Here is a 26,527-nt window from a genome sequence, read left to right as displayed (position 1 = left end):
TTCTCCGTGCCGTCAAAAATCACACAACGTTAAATGACCACTCCATGCATTTTAGATTTCTATTTTGTACTTATTGAATCTGGTTAGACAATAGATAATAGACAATAGGTGCAGGAGTAGGCCATTTGGCCCTTCGAGCCCGCACCGCCATTCAATGTGATCATGGCTGATCATCCCCAATCAGTACCCCGTTCCTGCCTTCTCTCCATATCCCCCGACTCCGCTATTTTTAAGAGCCCTATTTAGCTCTCTCTTGAAAACATCCAGAGAACCAGCCTTCACCGCCCTCTGAGGCAGAGAATTCCACAGACTCACCACACTCTGTGAGAAAAAGTGTCTCCTCGTCTCCGTTCTAAATGGCTTACTCCTTATTCTTAAACTGTGGCCCCTGGTTCTGGACTCCCCCAACATCGGGAACATGTTTTCTGCCTCTAGCGTGTCCAAACCCTTAATAATATTATATGTTTCAACTGATCACATAAAACTGAGACCCTCAGTAATCAGAAAGCACAGATATGAAGAGATGAACACCATCTATTTTCCTGACTTAGAAAATGATAACGGAGCTCTATGACTAACAATTTTCTGAAATCTTATCGATGAGTAAAACGTTAATGAAACTGTCAAAGTGGCACAATATTCAACTGGTGCTAAATTAAATAATTGGCATTGTCAGATTGTGGAGATGTGCTGCTGATGTGAAACATTAATGCTAACTCTCAGTTATAGTTTGGAGATTGGTTTATCAGATTCACCATGCAACAAACTCAGATAAACTGGAGCTGATGCAGTCATCTACTAATGATTGTACCTTCATCAGTCTGAAGAAGGGTCTCGACCCGAAATGTCGCCGAATCTGAAGAAGGGTCTCGACCCGAAACGTCGCCTATTCATTCTCTCCATAGATGCTGCCTCACCCGCTCAGTTTCTCCAGCATTTCTGTCTACCTTCGAATTTTCCAGCATCTGTAGTTCATTCTTAAACGTACCATAGTACTTTGCACTTTGTCATAGCACCACCAAGTGGCAAACAGACCACTAATCTTCAGTAGAACAGAATGTTATAAAATATATACACTTACATAGCTATATTAATTTCATATACTCAACTTTACTCATTAAAGATTTGAAGATTTTACTTCTTGTAATTTTCAGCGCACAACAAAAGCAGGACATCTGATATAACTATGACTTTAAACTACAACCCCAACTCAGCTTGTTGTCAAACCTAATATAAAAATGAATGGTCCTAAATGACTTGGACCATCGGTGGAAGGAAGTCTAATCAAAAGAGCATTGGGAGTTTAATGATGTTTGTATTCTGTTTAACATTTTAATACTTCTGGATAACTTTGTGATTGGGTGATTGTGGGAAAGAGGCATCATAGACAAAATGGACTCAGTGTTGTTTTTCCTATACTAACATCCGTTTAACTTTAATCCAATTGACATAGCTGGTAGAGTCACTACCTCACAGTACAAAAGATTCGGGTTCGATCCTGACCTCGGATGCTTTCTGTGTGGAGTTTGCACATTTTCCCTGTGACCGCATGGGTTACTCCGGGTGCTCCGGTTTCCTCCCACATCCCAAAGATGTGTGGCTTTATGGATTAATTGGCCTCTGTAACGTGTAGGGAGTGGATGAGAAAGTGGGATAATGTAGAACAAGTATGAACGGGTGATCGATGGTCAGCGTGTACTCGGTGGGCCGAATGGCCTGTTTCCATAGTATAATCTAAACTAAACTAAACTAGACTTTCATTTTACCCCATCAGTTGTTTTTCCGATTCCTTTGACCAATATTGTTTCTGGTGAGAACACATCGTATTAGCTGTGTTTTGCTACTGGAATTGTTGACTGATTATCTGTGAGAGAGCAGAGAGGTTATTAGGTTAAATTAAATCACCAAAATCCTACATAGAATTTAAATTATTTTGCCATAACACCAAACTAATAAATATACAATGCATAAAATGTCATTTATTATCAAACTCAGCTCATACTGGGAGCAACATATAAATATTAAACCTACAATTCAATGTTAACTGATAATTTAAAAAAAATGGAATTCTTTTTTTTTTTCCAGAAACTATAATGTGAAAGCACCTATTTATAATTATATCTGATAAATGGCTTTAGACAGAGCTTATTGATTGTCTGAATGGTAAAGGACAAAAATACGTAAAATAAAATTTGAAATTAGTGGAGAAAAGTCACTCGATGTGACATGACCTGTTCTTTCAGCTCAACATATTAGCATTATAAGTGTGGTCTCAGATCAAGGCTCAGGTGTGCTATTTGCCAATTGACAATGAGCCAGAGCTAACTGTCAAAATGAATCAAGGATCTTGGCATCCATCCGGAGATGAACGGGACTGGACTGTTTGAACTGGTCACGATAGAACTGCTTGGAATGCAAAGGATTTTAAACTTGGAAGCAGACTATCCAGAACCTGTTAAAGCAGCCAGCTCTGCTAAATAAGAACAAGAGATTAGATTAGTGCAAGCATCGTTAAATATTCAAATGCACAGGATGATAAACAAATGCATTTTAAATTCGAGCACCCTGGACAATGTCATTGTAGATGTAAAGATTATAGACCCACCACCTTGGTTTTTAGCTGAATGTGCACTTGAACAAACAATTAAATGTATACTTACTATCTACCTTCAAGCCCATTTGTAACAGGTTCATCGGCTCCAGGTTATTTTGAGTTCTATATTTTTTAGAAACCACATCAGTGCTGCTAGAATTATAATTTCAACAGAGCAATGTGGAAGATGGATCTCCAGTTCCTATTACTTTTCAAAAATGCACAACTTTCATGATATTTTTTACTGCAACCTTTTGTTTTCAGCTGTTGATTCAGTTCATAATATAATCTCAAAAGTAAAAGGAGAGGTAAAACACACTTCAAAACTAATTGGAAGAAACATAGAAACATAGAAAGTAGGTGCGAGAGTAGACCACCAGGTCCGTCGAGCCCGCACCGCCATTCGCTCATGGCTGAACACTAAACAGACACACTTACCCACAAACAGTAGACACAAGACACAGAACACAAGACACTACCCTCCCCTTTATACCGCTATCACCCCTCTAAGTGTGAAGGTGATGGGAAAGGGCAGCACACTGTGCCACAGCACTCTGTGCAGGTGAGACACACAATAGACAATAGGTGCAGGAGGAGGCCATTCGGCCCTTCGAGCCTCCTGGAGGGCAGGGCTGAATTGCATGTGATTGCATGTTCTCTCGGTGACAGTGTGGGCTCCCACAACCTGCTCTGGCTTCCTCTCAAAAGATAAGTTGAATTGAATACTTTATTGTCACAATGACATGTCACATGCTTGCATACCTAAGGTAATCGCCCATAAAGTGAGCTGACAAAGTATCCTCGCCAGTCCCCCATTGTTCTTCCCCACCCCCCCTCATGGCAACCCCCCCCCTCATGCCGGGTCCTCCTTCCCCGGGCAGCGGCATCCACACTTCCACGTCCCGGTCCCCGTCTGTTGGTCAGTACCATCGCCGTGCCGACCTCTCCACTATCACCACCGGGTCCGTACGCACTGACCCGGGCCCCAGCCGCAGGCTCCATCGACCCACGACCCTACTATGTTGGTTGGTTGAATGACAACTGTAACTTGCCCCTTGCTACAGGCTAATGGCAAATATAATCAAAAGGATGGCAACAAATGGCCAAATAGCTGCTTCTGTGTCATCACGTGTCTCAGATAAGACCAAGTTGTGGAAATGAGTCCAATACTGTTGTCTCCTTCAATGGACTTGCATGTGAGGGGTGGGGGGCCTGAATGTTCTCATTTTCTGCAGCTAACAATTTAGTGATTATAACAAAGGGGCCCAGTGCTTGAAGGATGGTTCAGCCTGAACTACAAAGTGAGCAACCAACGCTATTCAGTACAAGACCGACACAAAATGCTGGAGTAACTCAGCGGGACAGGCAGCATCTCTGGAGAGAAGGAATGGGTGACGTTTCAAGCCGAGGCCCTTATTTGAAACGTCACCCATTCCTTCTCTCCAGAGATGCTGCTTGTCCCGCTGAGTTACTCCAGCATTTTGTGTCTATCTTCGGTGTAAACCAGCATCTGCAGTTCCTTCCTATGCTATTCTGTTCAAAGCAGCCTGCAGGACTGATTCTCCATCCACCTGCTTGACCATTCATACCATACAGCATGGACACACAATGGCAGCAGAGTGGCATTCACAAGGTGTACCGCACCAGCTCCCTCAGGTCACATGTGCCATCTTCAAGGGCCGGGATTAGAAGACACACGAGGATGCACTATCTTTGTCAACTGCTCTACATCAGTGAGACCAAGCATAGGCTTGACGATCGCTTCGCCCAACACCTCCGCTCGGTCCGCATTAACCAACCTGATCTCCCGGTGGCTCAGCATTTCAACTCCCCCCTCCCATTCCGAATCCGACCTTTCTGTCCTGGGCCTCCTCCATGGCCAGAGTGAGTCCCACCGCAAATTGGAGGAGCAGCACCTCATATTTCGCTTGGGTAGTTTACACCCCAGCGGTATGAACATTGACTTCTCCAATTTCCTTGCTTTCTCCCTCCTTCCCCTCCCCAGCTCTCCCACTGCCCACTGTCTCCGCCTCTTCCTTTCTTCTTCCCGCCCGTCCCCCTCACCCCCACATCAGTCTGAAGAAGGGTCTCGACCCGAAATGTCACCTATTCCTTCACTCCATAGATGCTGCCTCACCCGCTGAGTTTCTCCAGCATTTTTGTCTACCTTCGATTTTTCCAGCATCTGCAGTTTCTTTCTGAAACACACCATCTTTCTGTTCATCTCCTACATGTTGCCTTGTGAACTTAAAGGTGGCACAGTGGCGCAGCAGTAGAGTTGCTGCATTACTTTCCCTGTCTCCATCTATAGTGTGGATGTGCAGTTTACCAAGGAGCACAAATACCTCGGAGTTTACCTGGACGGTAAACTGGACTGGTCCAGGAACGCTGAGAGAGCCGCCTGTGCTTTTTGAGAAGGCTCCGCTCCTTCAACATCTGCTATAGGATGCTGCAGATGTTCTACCAATTGGTGGTAGCCAGTGCCATCTTCTTTGCTGCCGTGTGCTGGGGCAGCAGGGCGAAGGCTGCGGACGCCAACAGGATCAACAAACTCCTCAGGAAGGCCGGCTCTGTCCTGGGGGCGGAGTTGGATTCATGGGGAGATGGTCTTGGAGGGGAGGATGCTCCTCAAACTGCAGAGCATCCTGGACAACACAGCTCACACCCCCTCCATGACACACTGGTCAACCTGAGGAGCACCTTCAGCAACAGACTGGTTCCACCAAGATGCAGCACAGAACGCCACAGGAGATCCTTCTTCCCTGTGGCTATCAAACTGTGTACAACTCCCTCCCCCCTTCCCCCTCCCCCCCCCCCCTGTCGTGGGGTAGACTGAGACTGACTCCCCTCCCCAATCTTTGCACATCCCCAATCCTTGCACTCATCACTTTAATTTCCTGTTTCATGACTGTTGGCAGATCAATTTCCCTCCTGGGATAAATAAAGTTCTATTGTATCGTATCATTACAGCGCCAGAGACCCGGGTTCAATCATGACTATGTCTGTTCGGAATTTGTACGTTCTCCCCGTGACCGCGTGGGTTTTCCTACGGGTGCTCCAGTTTCCTCCCACATTCCAAAGACGTGCAGGTTTATGGGTTAAATTGCCCCTAATGTGTAGGGTGCGATTGTTGGTCGGTGCGGACTCAGTGGGCCGAAGGACCTGTTTCCATACTCTATCTCTAAACTAAACTAGACTTAATTACTGCTGGAAGTAACTCAGCGGCACAGGCAGCATCTCCGGACAGAAGGAATGAGTGACGTTTCAGGTCGACACCCTTCTTACCACACACACAGCAATGACGGCAACTGTTCAAGATAGATCGTCGCCAAGTTCCTACGAGCAAGCACTGTTGAGCAACAAATGGTTCTCTTGCTCAGGGACCACAAGTGAAATGATGTTAATGTCAGGCTGCCATCAGTGCAGCAGCTAGACAATAACGAGATCCAGGGCCAATACAAGTCCTCAGGCTGGAAGCAAGGAACATATGCAGTGCGTCCTGCAGAGCCAAGCCGCTATGGGCATGAGGTGATTGCAATGGATCTTGCTAAATGACCCAGAGCAAGACCTCTTCTGGGCACCATTAGTTTATAGCAGATCGGAAAAGCTGCTGGTCTGTGTGATGGACTGCACTACATCCACATGGAGATCCACAATGTAATCATTAACCATTTTAGTATGTGGAATGCTGCTTAATTTTGTCATGAATAATTTTCCATTCTTCCTCATTGGTGATGATAACCATTTTAAAGTGGGTTATTGAATACAAATTAGGTAGGGCTTACTGGGATTTTCTTAACATTTACAAAAAACATTTGTTTGCTTTTGCAAATTCACGCTATAAACCTACACTTCTTCAGTGGAAATGAATAAGATAAACTCATTTATACAAGTTGTTTGGTTCATCTCCCTGAAGACATGGCAGCGACAAGCTGGGCAGAAGCCAGAGTCTGATATCACGCTAGAACAATGTGCTCATTCAACAGCTCTGTGTTTCTCTTTGTAAGAATGATCGTTGCATACTCTGTGCAACATGTTTTGTGATGTATAGTCCAGCTAACATGCATTTAGTCAAATACAATAAGAACATGAGTCAGCTCGCAAATATGGATTGAAAGAATATTAGAGTAACAAGTAATAAATCGAGATCAAGATAATAATAATAATGAAACTATGGCAAACCAGATACTCTAGAACGCGGTTACGACTGCATTTTTATAGCATAGTTTTCAAAGTCGTCTCCAACTAAGTCGCCCTTTACCTTGAACATAAGATCTTGGATATAAAACGTTATACTACATGAGCTTGTGAGAAATTATACAGTGTTGCCCACGATACACAGATGATCAACAGTGTATGAAAGTGTAAGATTCCGTTTACTCCTTCCAATATCTAGGCTACGATAAAGTTCCCTTTTACTGTGAGTGTGAAAATTGACCACAATATGCAAAGTGAATGTACTCTGCCTACACAGGTCCACATTTACTATGCCAGATGTACACTGTACTTCACTGCAGATGGTCATAATTTAAGAGTCTTTGGAGTTTTATGTTGCAGTTTTATGGTACATTAAAACAATTTTATTAAAATGTAGAAATACCCCATTTCTAAATGAATAGCACAGGCACATAGGCACAGTGGGTTTTGTTTCCAAACAATCTCTCACACTGGTTTTATAGGGCACATGATTATTGAACTCTTTTCACAGCAGCAGTAGAATAACCAAAGAATAGTCTCTTGACATTTTTAAAAGAAAAATAAAGATAATTATAAAAACCATTCATTGAACAAATCAAACTAACTAGACGATTGTTGCAGAATATTATGTGCAACTTTAAACTGCAGGAACCGACTCTCAATAGAATTGATGATTTATAGTTTCAAGCCTAATTTATTCCACATGTTTTCAGCCCACATGGAATGCAATGCTTCTCAGAAATGCCAAGCAAATTCATTTTACTCAATAAAAAATAGATTTATGAACGTAATAACATTCTCTATTGTTTGTAGTGTCAATAATGACTTATTTAGTGCACTAAAAAAGTGTGAGTTTTATAAAGAATGAGGTATACATTAATTTATTTGCAGTGACACCTCTTGGCATGAAAGCAAAACTTGACCAAGTGTGGTAAGCCAGACTCCATGTAAAACTGCAAGATTAAAACTCCCTAGACACAACATGCTGGAGTAACTCAGCAGAACAGGCAGTATCTCCGGAGAGAAGGAATGCGTGACGTTTCGGGTCAAGACCCTTCTTCAGACTGAGAGTCAGGGGAGAGGGAGACAGAAGTAAGGTGTAAGGTGTGAAAAAAATCGATATTTTATTTAAATCCTAGTAGGTCGGCATGTTAGTCATAGGTAATCGAGGGTAGTCGTAGATAGTCTTCATCATAGTCGAAGGGAGGTCAAAGGGAGGTCGTCTTCACTCTCCACTATTCGGTGTCCAATATTCCCGAAGTTAGTCGTAGCTCGTCTTCATCATAGTCGAAGGAGGTCTTCAACATGACATTTCTTTTCAAACTCCCCTAAACTCGCCAATTAGATCGCCCAAGTGGGACAGCCCCTTAAGGATGTTTGCTCTTGATTCTATTTGCAACCTCTCAAAAAATAAAGCAGCCCATTTGTGTAAACAGTAAAACCTTGTTAAGAGCTAACCAGTTAGTCACATTCCACACGTTGCATTTCCTTTCCTTTGATGTCACTTCCAGTCTCTTGCCAGTATTTTGGAGATAGAGACAAGGTGATTGCCAGCAAGATGCTGGGGGTGTGCTGATAAAAAGCCTGGAGGTGCTTTGCAAAGTGATCAACCATTTGGACAGGGAATCCTCAGAAAGCCTGGAATTCCTTGACTTGAGTGGTTCATATCAGAGGGAGCAGGTTGGTCATGGAAGGCATTGTGATTGGTGGTGGCATTATGCTGAAGGTCGGTATTTGCAAAAACTGATTGGAGGTGGGTGGAAAGGAAATTGAAAAGGAATCGTATTCTTGCTGGAATGAGAAGGGAGGATGAGAAACAAGTATCGGAGTCACAGAAAGATGCAGCACAGAAACAGGCTCTTTGACACACCGAGTACACACGGACCATCAAATTACTTTCATCCTATTTTTAAAGAATTTCACCACACTCTCATCAATTTTCCTTAGATTGTAACACTCGGGGAATTCGTAGCTGCCACTTAACTAATCCAACAGATCTTTGGGATGTGGGAAACCAAAGCACCCGGAAGAAAGCCACGTGGTCACAGAGAAAACGTGCAAACTCCACATACAGCATCCATGGTCATGGTTGAACCAAGGGCCAAGGCAGAAGCTCTACTATCTGTCGCCCGGACACAGCAAAAGGCTGCCGACTGTAGTGAAGGGGAAACCCTGTGAAGAAATGGAAAGGCACTTTGGAAGCACTGATTTTAAAGATGGTGTCATCAGAACACATGGAAACAGACGGAGAATTGGGAACATGGAATAGAGTTCCCGCAGAAGCAAGATGGCCTTTTGTATTTTTATTGTTTCACTTCCTTGTCAGATCTTCACGCACACACACACTCAGTCTGGCCACAGTAAAACTCTGATAATCCACTGTCGTGCCACCTTTAAACTTACCCGGCTCTGTTCCAACTCTCACTTACTGGCCCCTTGTTTCCTCAGCCCCTTCTAACTTACTAGGGTGTCTGGAAACATTATAATTCCACACTGTAACATTTGGAAACAACTGAATTAACAGACGACATCTGATCGTCCAGAAAGCTGCTAGTCTGGCATCAAGTGTGCCGGATTAACAAACGACCTGATTACATGCCATTGCTGACAGTTTGTACCATCAGTAAATATGGAAATCTTACATAGAACTGAAACTCAGTCATACAAATAAATGCTTTAAAAAATGTACATATTATTTAGGCTATTGTTAAAAATACATGCCAATGAGAGCAGAAAGAAGTAAACTTCTGTAGCATGTGGCTAAATGAAGATATTGTTAAACTTACAATATTAAATACAGGGTAGAGAACGAACCTCTGTTCAATTTATTGTATACTGCCCCCGGCAGCTACAGCTCGGAATTACATGGACATACTTTAAACTACTTGAAGTTAAGTGGAGGTGTATTTTAATATTTTAATAACTACATTTTCCAAAAGACACAATAACATATTAAATAATTAGTTAAAGATTTACCTCTTGGCCACACACAATATTATTTTGTTGCAATTGTTCATTGTTAATTGTTAATGATCCTTTGAAATGTAAATTAAAATTAGCCGAGCTCCCCTTTATCATCTGTAATATACTCCACTGCTGTATAAAAGATACAGAATTGATTCAGGTATGGCTTCCTGATTTTCTCGTAAATAACTATTGTTCACTTAAATCCCGGCACTCAGTATGGACAAGCAAACTGATAGCTATCTCTGAAATCATGACCTGAGATTAAAGTAGTGGTTAAAAACTCTTGATCAGTTTTTCCTTCTCTGACCCACTGCCCAGCTTGTATTAACTTGCTGAGCAGGACCTCAGAATGATTAATGACCAAACACTGGGGAATTCTACAGCTGATTCTGTGAGAATACATACACATCTCATCAGAACATTCAGTCAACCATTTCTGGAGCTGCGGTGAATTGACCAAATGGATATGTCCTCAATATTTAAGCAGCAAGGGGCATTTATGCAAATGCGATGAATCATCAGATGGCAGTAACCACCAAGAATAAAGCCTGCACATATAGACACATTCACTTCCATGAGTGAAATAAACTGCAGGATTAATGTCAGTCAGTTGACATTAAACTGTTTTATTATGTATGACAATCTATATTAGACTGTACAGAAAATCATTGATCCTGTGGGGGAAGTGTTAAATGCGTTCAGATATGTAGATGGCAGCCTTGCATCCAACTTGTATTACATTCTTCAATAGCGAATAGGCAGGTGCCTAAAAAAAATAATTTAGAAGATTAGTAAATATGGGCAAAATTTTACCAATTGGATGAATATATACAAATTTCACAAATCTACTGACACATTGTTTTATCAGTTTATGTATTTTTTCAGTCTTCATTCTTCAATGGATTTCTTTATATTCTGCAGTCCAGCCTGGCCTTTAGTAAGTGCAGGTACACCATGTACTGAGCATGCATGTATGAATGTCCATGGGCCATTGCAGTCTCTTTCTGTTCAAATCTTTAGTCGCACATCTTGTGGATGTGCCGACTTTGTTTTACTTTGTGATGAGGGGCAGCACAGCGGTAGAGTTGCTGCCTCACAGCGCCAAAGACCCGGGTTCAATCCTGACTACGGGTGCTGTCTGAACGGAGTGTCACGAGTTCCAGTTGATGTATTGCTATTGCGATGTAGGCAGGCAAACTGCTTCATGCTTCACATAGTCTGATGTAAAACAGCACCTGTCCTTACAGGAGCTGATCACTTTTAGTTTGGAGTTTAGAAATACATGATGGAAACAGACCCTTTGCTCTACTGTGTCTATGCCGCCATCACGCTACTTCCATTTCATCTCCAGTATCTCGCTTTTATGGAAGACTGACCTAAAGTCGACTGATCTCTCATGGAGTTGGTGCCTTCTTCTAAATCTGGGGGATCTTAATTCCAAAAAGCACTGAGAAATGTCATTGTCTGGTTCTTCCAAACGCTCAACGAGCTAGAATGGAAGTGGATGGAGTCTGGTTTTGAGAAAACTAGATAGATTCTAATTTGATTGAAGATTACAGAATGTTGCGAGACTTAGGGACGTCTATTATACTGCTTTCATAGATTGTCACAAGGTTATTCATGACTAAATCCATACAGGACTCCAGGAAAGACTGTAATCCAATATTTTAATTGGGACATGTATTTCAGCTCTAAACTTCATATCATCCTTCAAAAATGTTGGTTTTCATCACAAAGCAGAAATCCTGAATTACTTCTGCATTTATTTCTTAAGATTTTATTTCTGGAGAAAATAGAGTGAATACGTTTTCAAGAGGACTGACCCAGGAAAAAAAGATAGAACAAACAATATTTTACAACCAATTCTTTTTGCACAGAAAATTGTGATTTTAGTTGCACCAAAGGTAGAAATGCAGCTTTTCAACATCGTTGAATAAGATAAAGTTAAATTATTCTATTTTTCTGAATCAGCATGGGGAAATTTTAGTCCTTTGATATTGCCCATCCAAAGTCTAATTATCATCACTTCAACAACTATATGTCACAATTCCATGGTCTACCAGTAACTTTCTGAGCCAGGAGCTTACCATTTCTGCCCCGTGAGCCAGTCCTGTGTCATGATGTTCCACCTCTTCATCTCGGAATTTCCTCAACACCTGAAAGAAAGATACGGTCTTAAGTTCTAAGAGCAGAATTAGGCCATTCAGCCCATCGAGTCTACTCCACCATAACCCTGACACCTTTATGGGGCTTTTTCACGGGGCGAGTTGACGCAAGATGTCACCAGAGTGAAGTGGTCGTGGTCCAGCACGAGTCTCGCACGATATAACGGGGGGTAGATAAAGAGTTCCCACGGTACTCGGCATTTCTGTTATTTGTGCGAGTGACTTGTCCGTCTCCCGAGCGTTCGCGTTAAATCTTGAATGAACATCGTGAACTACACGTGACACAAATGATGTAACTTTTTTTTTCACACACTATAAATATCCTCCCTTGGTTGAATTGGCTCATTTGGAGACATGTTTTACTGTGTATGTGGGAGACACAGATGGACTGAGCACAGTACCTCGGTCTTACTGTGTGTGGGAGAGGGGGAGAAAGAGACGTACACTCACAGAGGCAGAGTCTCTCAGCCTGTGTAAGAGGGAGGGAGAGAGAGAGAGAGAGGCACACACAAGGTGGATGTGAAATCTCACCTGCCTGTTTCAGTGACAGACACCCGCCGCCAGTAAATGAAGACACCCCCATCTGTCTCCCCCTCCTCTCCCTCGACTATAATCTTTAAAAGGGACTTTAAAAGGGACATTACTGAAAGGTTACGCATTTATCGACCACAGGCAGCATATCAGAAGGGTCTCCATATCTCTGGAGAAAAAGAATAGGTGGCGATTCGAATCGGAACCCTTCTTCAGACATCCTAATCGGAATTGAGTCTGAAGATGTGTCTCGTCCCGAAACATCAGCTATTTTTCTCCAGAGATGCTGCTTGACTCGCTGAGTTACTCCAGCGTTTTGTGTCTGTCTTCGGTTTAAACCAGCATGTGCAGTTCACTCCTTACACGGGTCTCTGGAGAACATTGATTGGTAGCGTTTCGGACACTGCTTCGGAAAGGCATCGATCGCTAGTCGGCGAGGACTCCGAGCTGTATCTTTCAAAGAAGTACATGTGAAAAAATTCTCACGGACCATAAAAATGCGTAACCTTTCAGTAAAGTCCCTTTTAAAGTCCCTTTTAAAGATTATAGTTATTTTCTTGAATCTCATTAACATAACTCATGAATAAGTTGATGTCCATATGCGGAAGCAAATCTTTATTTTTATTTATTTTTAAAATTCAATCCCACAGAAGACAATTTTTACTCACCTTCTGTCCCCTCTGTCCAGCTTCCGGGTTCACCGTTCGCAGGAGTTCCCACGGTACCCGCAAGAGTTATTACGGATATCGCACTGGCCACTACGTTCATATAATGTTGCAATGCTCAACCACAAGTGTACAAGTCACTCTTGGAGAAATTCAAACTTTCTTGAATTTTCTCCCGAGTGACCAAGATACACGATTACCTGCCGTAAGCGCTACGGTGGTCCACGGTGGTCCACGAATGCCGTACTGTTATCGCACGAGGTTCCCACGATGTTAAACTCTGGTTAACTCTTGCGTCAAGTCGCCCCGTGAAAAGGCCGCTTTACTAATCAAGAATCTGTCAATCTCTGCCTTAAAAATACCCAATAAATGCTTAATCCTTTACATCCCAGTAGAAAGGTAATATATTTTGAGATTAAACTACATTTTAATAACTCAAGACTGTAAATGCATAAAATCAAATATAATTATTAGGATAACTGTACCAATATTCTAGTGAGTTCAGGCCTCACCGCGTAGCAGCAGTCAGCTCAAGCCCTGACCAAGAATGTCTGAATTTGGTTGCAATAAATATCCTATATCCTCCTGACTCCACAATGGACAACTCAGCCTCCTTTTGCATAGTTTACAGAAAGATCAAAGCATGCACTCAACTAATTTTATGCATTCTGAACATGTTTAATTCATAAAATAATTACATAGCAATACACTCAAATTAATTACATATTGTATAGATAGATTATAACGCTTAAGTAAAATGGTAGCACCATTTATAACATCACATTTTTTAATATAAAAGTAAGACTGCTCTTAGCGAGCGGCAGTGAGTGAAGTGCCCTGTGAGAAAAGTGTGGTCTTTGGCTCGAGAGTCTTCAGTGAGGAGACGAAAGAAGGAAATGTCAGGCAAGCTGATTCAGTGCGATGCTTGCAGTATGTGGGAGGTCAAGGACACCGCTAGTGCCTCTGGCTGCTACAAATGCGAGAAGTGCATCCAGGTAGAGCTCCTGAAGGGCCGTGTTGGGGAACTGGAGAAGCAAGTGGATGACCTCCGGTTCGTCCGAGAAACGGAGTCGTTCCTCGACAAGTCCTACAGTACGATTGTTACACCTAAGGTACTGGAAGAGAGAAGGTGGGAGACAGTGAGAACGGGAGGGAAGCATGGAATGCCAACGTCCCCGGGTGTTGTACCTCTTGTGAACAGGTTCACCCACTTAGAAGCTGTCGGGACAGAAGAGGTGTTTACACTGGGCGGCGGACTGGCTTGTGATGCGAATAGGGCTGTTGAGCCAAAACCAAAAAGGCCTAAGGCAGGCAACGCCATTGTAGTGGGAGACTCAATTGTGAGAGGTACGGACAGGGGTTTCTGCGGCAACAGACGGGATGCGAGGATGGTGTGCTGCCTTCCTGGTGCCAGGATCCAGGATGTCACGGACAGAGTGCAGAAAATCCTCAAGGGCGAAGGTGAACATCCGGAAGTGGTAGTGCATGTCGGCACAAACGATGTCGGAAAGAAGGGGATGAATATTCTGCAGCGTGACTTTAGAGAGCTCGGAAAAATGCTGAAAAGCAGGACCTCCAGGGTTGTTATCTCCGGTTTGCTTCCAGTTCCTCGTGCTGGCGAGAGCAGGAACAGGGAGATACGGGACCTGAACGTGTGGCTGAGGAACTGGTGCACGGGGCAGGGATTTAGATTCTTAGATCACTGGGATCTGTTTTGGGGTAAGGGGGAACTGTACAAAAGGGACGGATTGCATCTTAACAGGTGTGGGACCAGCATTCTGGCAGGCAGGTTTGCCACTGCTACACGGGTGGTTTTAAACTGAATAAGGGGGGTGGGGTGTCAAATGGGATAGTGGAGGATGGAGTTAAAGGGAAAGGATTTCTTAAATGTGTGAGCGTAGAGACAGAGGGGTGTAAAATGAGGGTAGATGCAATAGGTAGCAAGGTGAAAAGTAAAAGTGGCAGGCAGACAAAACCAGGGCAAAAATCAGAAAGGACCACATTTCAACATAATTGTATAAGGGGTAAGAGTGTTGTAAAAACAAGCCTGAAGGCGTTGTGTCTCAATGCAAGGAGCATTCGTAATAAGGTGGATGAGTTGAATGTGCAGATAGCTATTAATGACTATGATATAGTTGGGATCACGGAGACATGGCTCCAGGGTGACCAAGGCTGGGAGTTGAACATCCAGGGATATTCAATATTCAGGAGGGATAGAGAGAAAGGAAAAGGAGGTGGGGTAGCATTGCTGGTTAGAGAGGAGATTAACGCAATGGAACGGAAGGACATTAGTTTGGAGGATGTGGAATCGGTATGGGTAGAGCTGCGAAACACTAAGGGGCAGAAAACGCTGGTGGGTGTTGTGTACAGGCCACCTAACAGTAGTAGTGAAGTTGGAGATGGCATCAAGACTGCATGGATGAACTACAAAAATTGTTCATCCCAGTTTGGCAAAAGAATAAATCAGGGAAGGTAGTGCATCCGTGGATAACAAGGGAAATCAGGGATAGTATCAAAGCAAAGGATGATGCGTACAAATTAGCCAGAAAAAGCAGCATACCGGAGGACTGGGAGAAATTCAGAGACCAGCAGAGGAGGACAAAGGGCTTAATTAGGAAAGGAAAAATAGATTATGAAAGAAAACTGGCAGGGAACATAAAAACTGACTGCAAAAGTTTTTATAGATATGTGAAAAGAAAGAGATTAGTTAAAACAAATGTAGGTCCCTTGCAGTCAGAAACAGGTGAGTTGATCATGGGGAACAAGGATATGGCGGACCAATTGAATAACTACTTTGGTTCCGTCTTCCTAAGGAAGACATAAATAATCTGCCGGAAATAGCAGGGGACCGCGGGTCAAAGGAGTTGGAGGAATTGAGTGAAATCCAGGTTAGCCGGGAAGTGGTGTTGGGTAAATTGAATGGATTAAAGGCCGATAAATCCCCAGGGCCAGATAGGCTGCATCCCAGAGTACTTAAGGAAGTAGCTCCAGAAATAGTGGATGCATTAGTAATAATCTTTCAAAACTCTTTAGATTCTGGAGTAGTTCCTGAGGATTGGCGGGTAGCAAACGTAACCCCACTTTTTAAGAAGGGAGGGAGAGAGAAAACGGGGAATTACAGACCAGTTAGTCTAACATCGGTAGTGGGGAAACTGCTAGAGTCAGTTATTAAAGATGGGATAGCAGCACATTTGGAAAGTGGTGAAATCATTGGACAAAGTCAGCATGGATTTACAAAAGGTAAATCATGTCTGACGAATCTTATAGAATTTTTCGAGGATGTAACTAGTAGCATGGATAGGGGAGAACCAGTGGATGTGGTGTATCTGGACTTCCAGAAGGCTTTCGACAAGGTCCCACATAAGAGATTAGTATACAAACTTAAAGCACACGGCATTGGGGGTTCAGTATTGATGTGGATAGAGAAGTGGCTGGCAAACAGGAAGCAAAGAGTAGGAGTAAACGGGTCCTTTTCACAATGGCAGGCAGTGACTAGTGGGGTACCGCAAGGCTCAGTGCTGGGACTCCAGCTATTTACAATATATATTAATGATCTGGATGAGGGAATTGAAGGCAATATCTCCAAGTTTGCGGATGACACTAAGCTGGGGGGCAGTGTTAGCTGTGAGGAGGATGCTAGGAGACTGCAAGGTGACTTGGATAGGCTGGGTGAGCGGGCAAATGTTTGGCAGATGCAGTATAATGTGGATAAATGTGAGGTTATCCATTTTGGTGGCAAAAACAGGAAAGCAGACTAAATGGCGGCCGACTAGGAAAAGGGGAGATGCAGCGAGACCTGGGTGTCATGGTACACCAGTCATTGAAAGTGGGCATGCAGGTGCAGCAGGCAGTGAAGAATGCGAATGGTATGTTAGCTTTCATAGCAAAAGGATTTGAGTATAGGAGCAGGGAGGTTCTACTGCAGTTGTACAGGGTCTTGGTGAGACCACACCTGGAGTATTGCGTACAGTTTTGGTCTCCAAATCTGAGGAAGGACATTATTGCCATAGAGGGAGTGCAGAGAAGGTTCACCAGACTGATTCCTGGGATGTCAGGACTGTCTTATGAAGAAAGACTGGATAGACTTGGTTTATACTCTCTAGAATTTAGGAGATTGAGAGGGGATCTTATAGAAACTTACAAAATTCTTAAGGGGTTGGACAGGCTAGATGCAGGAAGATTGCTCCCGATGTTGGGGAAGTCCAGGACAAGGGGTCACAGCTTAAGGATAAGGGGGAAATCCTTTAAAACCGAGATGAGAAGAACTTTTTTCACACAGAGAGTGGTGAATCTCTGGAACTCTCTGCCACAGAGGGTAGTCGAGGCCAGTTCATTGGCTATATTTAAGAGGGAGTTAGATGTGGCCCTTGTGGCTAAGGGGATCAGAGGGTATGGAGAGAAGGCAGGTACAGGATACTGAGTTGGATGATCAGCCATGATCATATTGAATGGCGGTGCAGGCTCGAAGGGCCGAATGGCCTACTCCTGCACCTAATTTCTATGTTTCTATGTTTCTATGTTTCTATTTGTTTCATTACATCTCAGTGTCACTGAGTGCAGTGAAGTCACCGGAGATTAAGTCTACAAACAGAAAATACTCCATTACTTTGCCGTTTGTCTAGTTCTTGGACAACTTCAATAAAAAGACACATTATTGAGGCTCAAGGGTATTTCATTGTGTGAATAGAAATGCCTTGACTCTGACATGGTAAACATGAGTTATTCATATTGAGTAATCCTGCAGAAAGATCCTCAAAACTACTTTGCCACCGAGACCATCATTAGCTGCATTGAAGTTTAACCTGCACTTTGATTCTTTTATTTTGACAACCTTAATTACAGTGCAAATATCATGAGGAAAATAATCACGAAATGAGTCATTTTGGATGTTAAATGTATTGGAATGTATTTTAAGTGTATTAAAAAAAATCTTAACATTGAATAGTAACATTGAACATTGGATACAGTATCGATAAAACTCCTAGAGCGCACCAAAATCCTGAAATGTTACTGGACCTGCACTATACCAATTATTTTATAAAAAATAAATAAAAAGCATACACATACCTGATTAAGGTAAAGGATACAAGTGCTAAGAAAATGGGTAAGTACTGCACCTGTAATAGTGCCGGTGCCGAAAAAGTCCAAAATCACCAACCTCAACGACTACGGTTGCCCTGACTCCAATCCCCATGAAGTGCTTCGAAAGGCTGGTCCTCTCCCATATTAAATCCAGCATCCCTGCCTCACTGGACTCCCATCAATTTGCATACAGGGCAAATAGATCGACAGAGGATGCCATCTCTCTGGCCCTTCACACTGTCCTGACTCACCTGGACAGACAGGGCACGTATGTGAGGATGCTCTTCATTGACTATAGCTCTGCATTCAATACGGTCATCCCCACCAAGCTCACCACCAAACTCCACCAGCTAGGCCTCAGCTCACCGATATGCGCTTGGATCCTGAACTTTCTCACGGAGCGCCCGCAGGCAGTGAGACTGGGCCCCGCACCTGTCCTCCACCATCACCCTGAGCACCGGCACACCACAGGGTTGTGTACTAAGCCCCATGCTCTACTTCCTCTTCACTCACGACTGTGTCCCTGCATTCGACACCAACACCATCGTGAAGTTTGCAGATGACACAACAGTGATTGGGCTGATCACCAACGGTGATGAAACAAACTACAGAGCGGAGGTGCAGAACCTGGCGGACTGGTGCGCCAATAACAACTTGGCACTAAACACCTCCAAGACCAAGGAGCTGATTATTGACTTCAGGAGGTCCCATTCTGGAGAATACGCCCCAATCTCCATTTATGGGGAAAGTGTGGAGAGAGTGTCCAGCTTTAAGTTTCTGGGCACTCACATTTCAGAAGACCTCACATGGTCCACAAACACCGCCGCGCTGGTCAAGAAGGCACAGCAACGACTGTTCTTCCTGAGGACATTAAAAAAGACTGGTCTGCCCCAACAGCTGCTGACAACGTTCTACCGCTGCACCACAGAGAGCATACTAACGTAGGCATCTCTGTGTGGTATCTCAGCTGCACGGAGGCGGAGAGGAGAGCTCTTCAGCGCGTCGTCAACAGAGCGCAGCGGATCATCGGGACAGAGTTACCAGCCTTGGAGGGCATCTACCACACGCGGTGCCTCAGGAAGGCCCTCAGCATCCATAAGGACTCATCACACCCCTGCCACGGTCTGTTTCAACTACTTCCCTCCGGCAGACGTTACAAGGCCTTCTACGCCCGAACCTCCAGACTCAGGAACAGTTTTATCCCAAGATCTATAGCGGCTCTGAACCGGCCCTAATGAGTGCCCCCCCACCCACCCCCTTTGGACAGTCTCCCTCAGATGGTCACGTCAATCAATTCAGCTTGTTTATTTATGTATTGTATTTATTTACCTTTCTTGTACATCAGTGGAGCTGCACACTAAATCTCGTTGCACTGACGTGCAATTACAATAAAAGATATATTATTATATTATTATATTATTATTCCACTTCACCAGGGAGCAATCACAAATACAGCCCAATATTCACATAGCTGCAAAAGTATCTTCCCTCCAGTCTAGCACAGTCCGGTCAGATTAATGTTGAACCTGCAATCCCCACTTCAATTATTACCAAGACTTACACCTTTTCAACCAATGTGCAATACTCAACCAAGAATGGGGATTCATGTTGATGGATGCTCATCATTCGATTTACTCCAGTTATTTTTATTCACTGTGACTTTTATTTTAACTTGCAATAAGCCAAGGAATGGCAGGTATCCCTCGATTTATCCAACGGAAACTCTGTGAGGCTATAATACCTCTTGTTCACCCATACTACCCAATGCAGCTTGACTAAAACTAAAACTGCACACAACACAGGAAATGTTGCAGAAAATCCAGGCAAATTCCATGGCGAACATTGAGAGAAGAATTGAAACTTACAATGATATGTTTCAGAGATAGCTTAGATCATGGAGTTATTATACTATGTTAATATATTTAAATATGTCTGCACTATGATATAAATTTAATTATCTTGCATAAATGGAAAAAAAATGCTTACTTCAAGTAAATCTTTGTGTCTTTCTGGATCATCTTCCATTAACACCCTGATCTGATTGTTATAATGCTGTGATATTGTTTCCTCCACTGCTACAGTACAGGCCATGGCACTCTCTTTCCCTAAAAGAGCTGTTCCAGCTCCTGTAAAAAGATGACAGAAAATACCCATTTATCATCAGCCCAGCAATCCTGTATCATTTCAACAAACGCCAACAAAATACATACATCGGTGTATCAAAGGATTTACTGTTCTGTAATAGGTGTATCTGCCATTATATTAGGAAACATTACATTGAATAAACCATATCACATGTTGTTCCAGAAATATAATGCATTTAAAAACTGAATATAATGCCACTTCTGGCAATTGCAATAATAACATTTGTAACGAGTGTTCGATTTCCATCTCTCCTCAGCTCTCAGAAACACACACACACACGTTCTCTCATGCACACATACATGTGTGCACAACCAACCACACACACAAACAAACTTGGAGAGCTCAAATGTCTCTGTTAAGCCTGAGGATAAGAGGAGAATATTCCCTGAATAGGCACATTGCCAGCCGAGATAACACAATCCCATTCCCGCTCAGAAGCATAGATAGGTCAAAAATAGGTCAATATTTACAAACGATTGAAGATTTTAAAGTAAGAGTTTAAGAAACAAATAAAGTTACAAAGCAGAACTCAATGTGGAAATTACTTGTGCAAAACATGCATCTGGTTTTTGTAAATCAGCATTGGCGTTTACTTGAAGTAAGACTGGCGTCTGAAGAAGGGTTTCGGCCCGAAACGTCGCCTATTTCCTTCGCTCCATAGATGCTGCTGCACCCGCTGAGTTTCCCCAGCAATTTTGTGTACCTTTGGCGTTACTCTATGTTGGTTGAAGAAAGACGCAAAGTGCTGGAGTAACTCAGCGGGTCAGGCAGCATCTGTGGAGAACATGGATAGGTGACGTTTCACAGAGTGCTGGAGTAACTCAGCGCGTCAGGCAGCATCTGTGGAGAACATGGATAGGTGACGTTTCTGATTGGGTCCCTTCTTTTAAATCTTACTTTGGCCATTTCCATTTTTGGTTACATAAAATTCCAATAATCCAGCAACCTTGGTGTCAGACTGGCAGATTCTCGGGACCATTGTATATTTACTCTTTTAATGTACAATAGCTTTTCCAGTTTAGGCTTAGTTTAACCCACGTGTTGGAAACTGGGGCCAGTAACGTTAAAACGAGCATTGTAACACGGTCTTAGTGCATTTGAAGGGAGTGCATCAATGGATCCCAACATGGGAAAAAGCAGTGTAGGTAACGGCATCAGATGAGGCAGATGCTGAACCATCAGAACAATGGGCTCGGGAATTATCTGAGTTTTACTGAGAAAAGCCAGCAGGAGATAAAAAACATTCAGAAAGCCACCTGAGAAACTGGAGAAATCGGGAAGTCAAATTATACGATGATATTATCTAGCAATATTACAAAATTTTGAGATTTTAAAGATCAAGTCTGTAATTTATCCCATCAGATAAAGCATAAAAAGAAGTTTAATTTGACACCTAATTCACTTTCATATCTCAAGTATTTAAAATGTTATGGCCATTTTCATACTCGGAAATGAGCATCTTGTTCCCTATTGATTTTCTATGGACATAACAAAAAAGCTGTGATCGTGTGCAGTCAAAAGCCCATAACCTTCTTAAAAATTAAGAGAACTGAATGAAATTTTCAGTTATCGTAGATTGAACCATTCTGAAACAAATATAAAATAATCTTACTTGGATGACCTGAAATTAAAGCATATAATTAGTTAGTTACCCAAGTGTAGCTAATTTCAAACTTCAATTACTAGATCTAAACATCTATCCATTTCTTAATAAATGATTAACATTTTTAAATAGCCTAAGTGTCCAAATAATATTCATAAATAATTCACAATAAAACATGATTTTTAAATCTCATTTACATTAATTTATAGGCCAAATGGAAGGAATTTAGTGTTCAATTGCTGTGAATTAAAGTCCATTTTAAATCAGCTTTCTAGTGGGATCCTGTGAACGCGCTGGTTTAGAACGTTCACATTGCGCTAGATCTGTGCCCTCAAATGCCCAGAAAAATACTGCGGGATATAATGGGCCCAAAATGAGCTACTCGCAATATTAAACTTTGTATAAAGGGATCTTAAGAAGCCCTTTTTAATGTAAAAATATGCAGCCTACCTTCTATTATTTGCTCTATGCGACCCTGACAGCTGCCGGTGGTCGCGGGTTGAGATTGATTTTTAAACTACTATAACTATTATACGAGGCCTTTAAAACTAATAATAGCTTTTGCGACGGGGTCTTCCAGCGATTTTTCGTTAATAATTAACTAGGCTGAACATCTTCGATTTGAACAGCCTAGAGAAAATCGCGTTTTATACCCGCCCCCCTCTAAACTGCGCCAAAATCACGCACACCCGCAGCGACAGATTTTCAGCGACGCTTCAGGTAGGCTTTGCAACATACCTATATTATCTATCTGAAAAATGCAGCGACTGTAATACTGCAAAACAGTGACAGCAGTGAAAGACCTATTGAAATGAGGATCCTGCAGGTACTTGTGTGATTTCACTGCAACCCTTGATTGAGTGTGTAAGTGGATTGGAATAAATGATAGTATTTACCCAACATGAAGCCTGCAATGTTCCAGATCGGCATCAGCAGGGTTGGTCGAACTCTGTGATCAACAATCAGTTCATTGAATTTCTTCAGATGCTCCTTTTCTTGATCCCACATTTGCTATAAAATGTTGATTTCTGTTATCTTTCTGAACAATAGATTTAGGCTTCCTAACATCTAAGCATTCTGCAGTTTATGCACATTATTTACTTTCGGAAGTACTGTAGATATTAATTTCCATTTTAAACAGTCAAAATTTATCTTTTCCTTTTTATCAATTTACTTCAAATTTTTGTTGAACAATAGACTTTTATTTTACTAATAAGATATTACATTTAAACTAACTAAGTAATAGAGTATAGAAAGTTAGTGAGCACAGCTGACATTATAAACACATTTTAATGTTAGCAATCACCAACATTGCAAAATCTGTTGTTCTGCAGAGTGTACTGTACAAGCCAATTAAAATGCAGCATTAATTAAACTGTATTATGGACATCTCGCAAACTAAAGGAATTAGTGCGCAAAATTAGTGTGCATGCCACAGGGCTCAGTGCGGGGACCCCTGTTATTTACAATATATATTAACAATTTAGACAAAGGAATTAAATGTAACATCTCCAAGTTTGTGGATGACACAAAGCTGGGTGGCAGTGTGAGCTGAGAGGAGGATGCTATGAGGCTGCAGGGTGACTTGGATAGGTTGGGTGAGTGGGCAGATGCAGTATAATGGGGATAAATGTGAGGTTATCCACTTTGGTGGCAAGAACAGGAAGGCAGATTATTACCTGAATGGTGTCAGGTTAGGAAAAGGGGAGGTGCAACTAGATCTGGGTTACCTTGTTCATGTCACTGAAAGTAAGCATGCAGGTAGTGAAGAAAGCTAATGCCATGTTGGCCTTCATAGCGAGAGGATTTGTGTATATGAGCAAGGAGGTCCTACTGCAGTTGTACAGGGCCCTGGTGAGACCACACCTAGAGCATTGTGTGCAGTTTTGGTCTCCTAATTTGTGGAAGGGCATTCTTGCTATTGAGGGTGTGCAGCGTGGGTTCATCAGGTTAATTCTCGGGATGACAGAAGATGAAAGAATGGATTGACTGAGCAAACAGTGTATTCACTGGAATTTGGAAGGATGAGAGGGTATCTTATAGAAACATATAACATTCTTAAGGGATTGGACAGTCTAGATGCAGGAAAAATATTCCCGGTGTTGGGGGAGTCCAGAACCAGGGGCCACAGTTTAAGAATAAGGGGTAGGCCATTTAGTACAGAGATGAGGAAATACATTTCGACCCAGAGAGTTGTGAATCTGTGGAATTCTCTGCCACAGAAGGCAGTGGAGGCCAATTCACTGGATGTATATAAGAGAGAGTTGGATAGAGCTCTTGGGCTAAGGTAGACACAAAGTGCTGGAGTAACTCAGCGGGTCAGGAAGCATCTCTGGAAAGAAGGAATGGGTGACGTTTCGGGTCGAGACCCCTCTTCAGATCTAAGGGCTAACGGAATCAAGAGATATAGGGGGAAAGCACGAACGGGGTACTGATACCTTTCACTGTACCTTAATTGGTACATGTGACAATTAAATTAAATTGAATCTTGAATCTTGATTTGGATAATCAGCCATGATCATACTGAATGGCGGTGCTGGCTCAAAGGGCCAAATGGCCAAATGGCCTATTCCTGCACTTATTTTCTATGTTTCTATGTTAAATTCAGGACTGAAGTTCTGAGAAGAAATTCCTTTACCCGAAGGCTGGTGAATATTTGAAAATCTCTACTTCAGAGAAGTGTGATGGGGCAAATGCAGTGTTTAATCAGAGATCGACAGTTGTTTGGATGGGGTAGTGTAGGAATGTGGCACCGTTAAAAGATTATGATCTTCTAACTCGTCGAATAGGTGTAAGGAGTTTACTTCTATTTCTGGAAAACACAAGAGACTGCAGATGTTGTAATCTTGAGTAAAAAAAAAAACAAAGTGCTGAATAGCATTAGTCTTGGAAGGGGTCCCGATCTGAAATGTCATCTGGCTATTCGCACCACAGATGCTGCCTGACCCGCTGAGTTCCTCCAGCAGTTTGTTTTTTAACTTTGCATATGTATTGACATGAATTTACAACTGGTGTTTTGCCATCAAATCAAAGCAGGTAGGTCTCATTTGATGAAAGAAGCTGAATGCGGGATACTCAGTCTCATCTGAATATAATCAAGGACATCTTGGTGCAAGGGTGCAGTCGGTGGCTGTGAATCCTCACTAGAAACTGGGGAGTGGGCCGCGTCCACCTGTGTGAACGGCCCCGCACTCACCTGTACCCGCACCCACCTGTACCCGCGCCCACCTGTACCCGCCCACCTGTACCCGCCACACCTGTACCCGCACCCACCTGTACCCGCACCCACCTGTACTCGCGGTCACCTGTACCCGCACCTTGAGTACCTGCACCCACCTGTACCCGCACCCACCAGTACCCGCACCCATCAGTACCCGCGCCCACCTGAACCCGCGCCAACCTGAACCCGCGCCCACCTGAACCCGCGCCCACATGTATCCACACCTACCTATACCCGCGCCTACCTGTACCCGCACCCACCTGTACCCGTACCCACCTGTACCTGCACCCACCTGTATCCACACCTACCTATACCCGCACCCACCTGTACCCGTGCCCACCTGTACCCGCATCCACCTGTACCCACACCCACCCGTACCCACGCCCACCTGTACCCGTGCCCACCTGTACCCGCGCCCACCTGTACCCGTGCCCACCCGTACCCACGCCCACCTGTACCCGTGCCCACCTGTACCCAGACCCACCTGTACCCACACCCACCTGTAACCAGACCCACCCGTACCCACGCCCACCTGTACCCGCGCCCACCTGTACCCGTGCCCACCCGTACCCACGCCCACCTGTACCCGCGCCCACCTGTACCCGTGCCGCCCACCTGTACCCGCGCCCACCTGTACCCGTGCCCACCCGTACCCACGCCCACCTGTACCCGTGCCCACCCGTACCCACGCCCACCTGTACCCGCGCCCACCTGTACCCGTGCCCACCCGTACCCACGCCCACCTGTACCCGTGCCCACCTGTACCCGTGCCCACCCGTACCCACGCCCACCCGTACCCGCGCCCACCTGTACCCGTGCCCACCTGTACCCAGACCCACCTGTACCCACACCCACCCGTACCCACACCCACCTGTACCCACACCCACCTGTATGAGCGGCCCGACCGCGGTGCCGCCCAGCACGGCCATCTGACCCGCGTAGATGCGGATGGCGCCGAACTCGCCCGCCTGATCCACCCGGATGATGCGGCCTAGTAGCTGCCGCTGGGCCCGGCTGCCAAGGGCCCGCCGCTGTAGCAGGTGCCAGCCGAGCGCGGCGCCCCGGGCAAGCAGCGGGCCGGAGTGGGCGACCACTCGCTCCATCAGGTCGCTGCTAGCTCACGGCCAGAGGTCACCGGGTCCTGCACCCTGCGGTGGCCGGGCAGCTGCCTGCACCGTCGAGTGTCTACCACCCCCAACCCGGCGCCCACAACCCTGTCACAGTGTCAGTCGGCAATGCAGGCGGTGGCAGTTTGCTCCGTGCAGTGAGAACAGTTGTTTATTTCTATTTAAAATACAAATCCCAACGCCCTTCATTCCCACTGAAAGACCCAGCGCCCGCCCCTCCCCTTGGTCAGCG

The 26,527-nt window shown here is 43.9% G+C and overlaps 1 protein-coding gene across 1 annotated transcript; it reads right to left on the bottom strand.

The window, feature by feature from the left end:
* Positions 1-9,585: 9,585 nt before the first annotated feature.
* coq7 (coenzyme Q7, hydroxylase) lies at positions 9,586-26,526 on the bottom strand. Its single transcript, XM_033041223.1, has 5 exons — positions 26,056-26,526; positions 22,845-22,959; positions 20,187-20,326; positions 11,845-11,913; positions 9,586-10,523 (listed from the first exon to the last, which is right to left on the bottom strand). The coding sequence occupies exons 1-5, from the start codon at positions 26,269-26,271 to the stop codon at positions 10,446-10,448; spliced, it is 618 nt and encodes a 205-aa protein (XP_032897114.1). The 5' UTR covers positions 26,272-26,526; the 3' UTR covers positions 9,586-10,445.
* Position 26,527: the final 1 nt, after the last annotated feature.

The sequence above is a fragment of the Amblyraja radiata genome, chromosome 22 (assembly GCF_010909765.2).
Source record: "Amblyraja radiata isolate CabotCenter1 chromosome 22, sAmbRad1.1.pri, whole genome shotgun sequence".
Classification (NCBI taxonomy): domain Eukaryota; kingdom Metazoa; phylum Chordata; class Chondrichthyes; order Rajiformes; family Rajidae; genus Amblyraja; species Amblyraja radiata.
Note: the sequence above shows the minus strand (reverse complement) of the source record. Positions and strands in the feature narration are given on the sequence as shown.

Excerpts from the sequence above, each read along its gene's own strand:
- coq7 (XM_033041223.1), bottom strand. The coding sequence starts at position 26,271 with ATGGAGCGAGTGGTCGCCCACTCCGGCCCGCTGCTTGCCCGGGGCGCC. Across the intron at positions 20,327-22,844 it reads CATTGCAGGCTTCATGTTGG|GAGCTGGAACAGCTCTTTTA; the intron begins GTAAATACTATC and ends ATCTTTTTACAG. Across the intron at positions 10,524-11,844 it reads TGGCTCACGGGGCAGAAATG|GCACCTGCCTATTCGCTATT; the intron begins GTAAGCTCCTGG and ends TATTTTTTTTAG.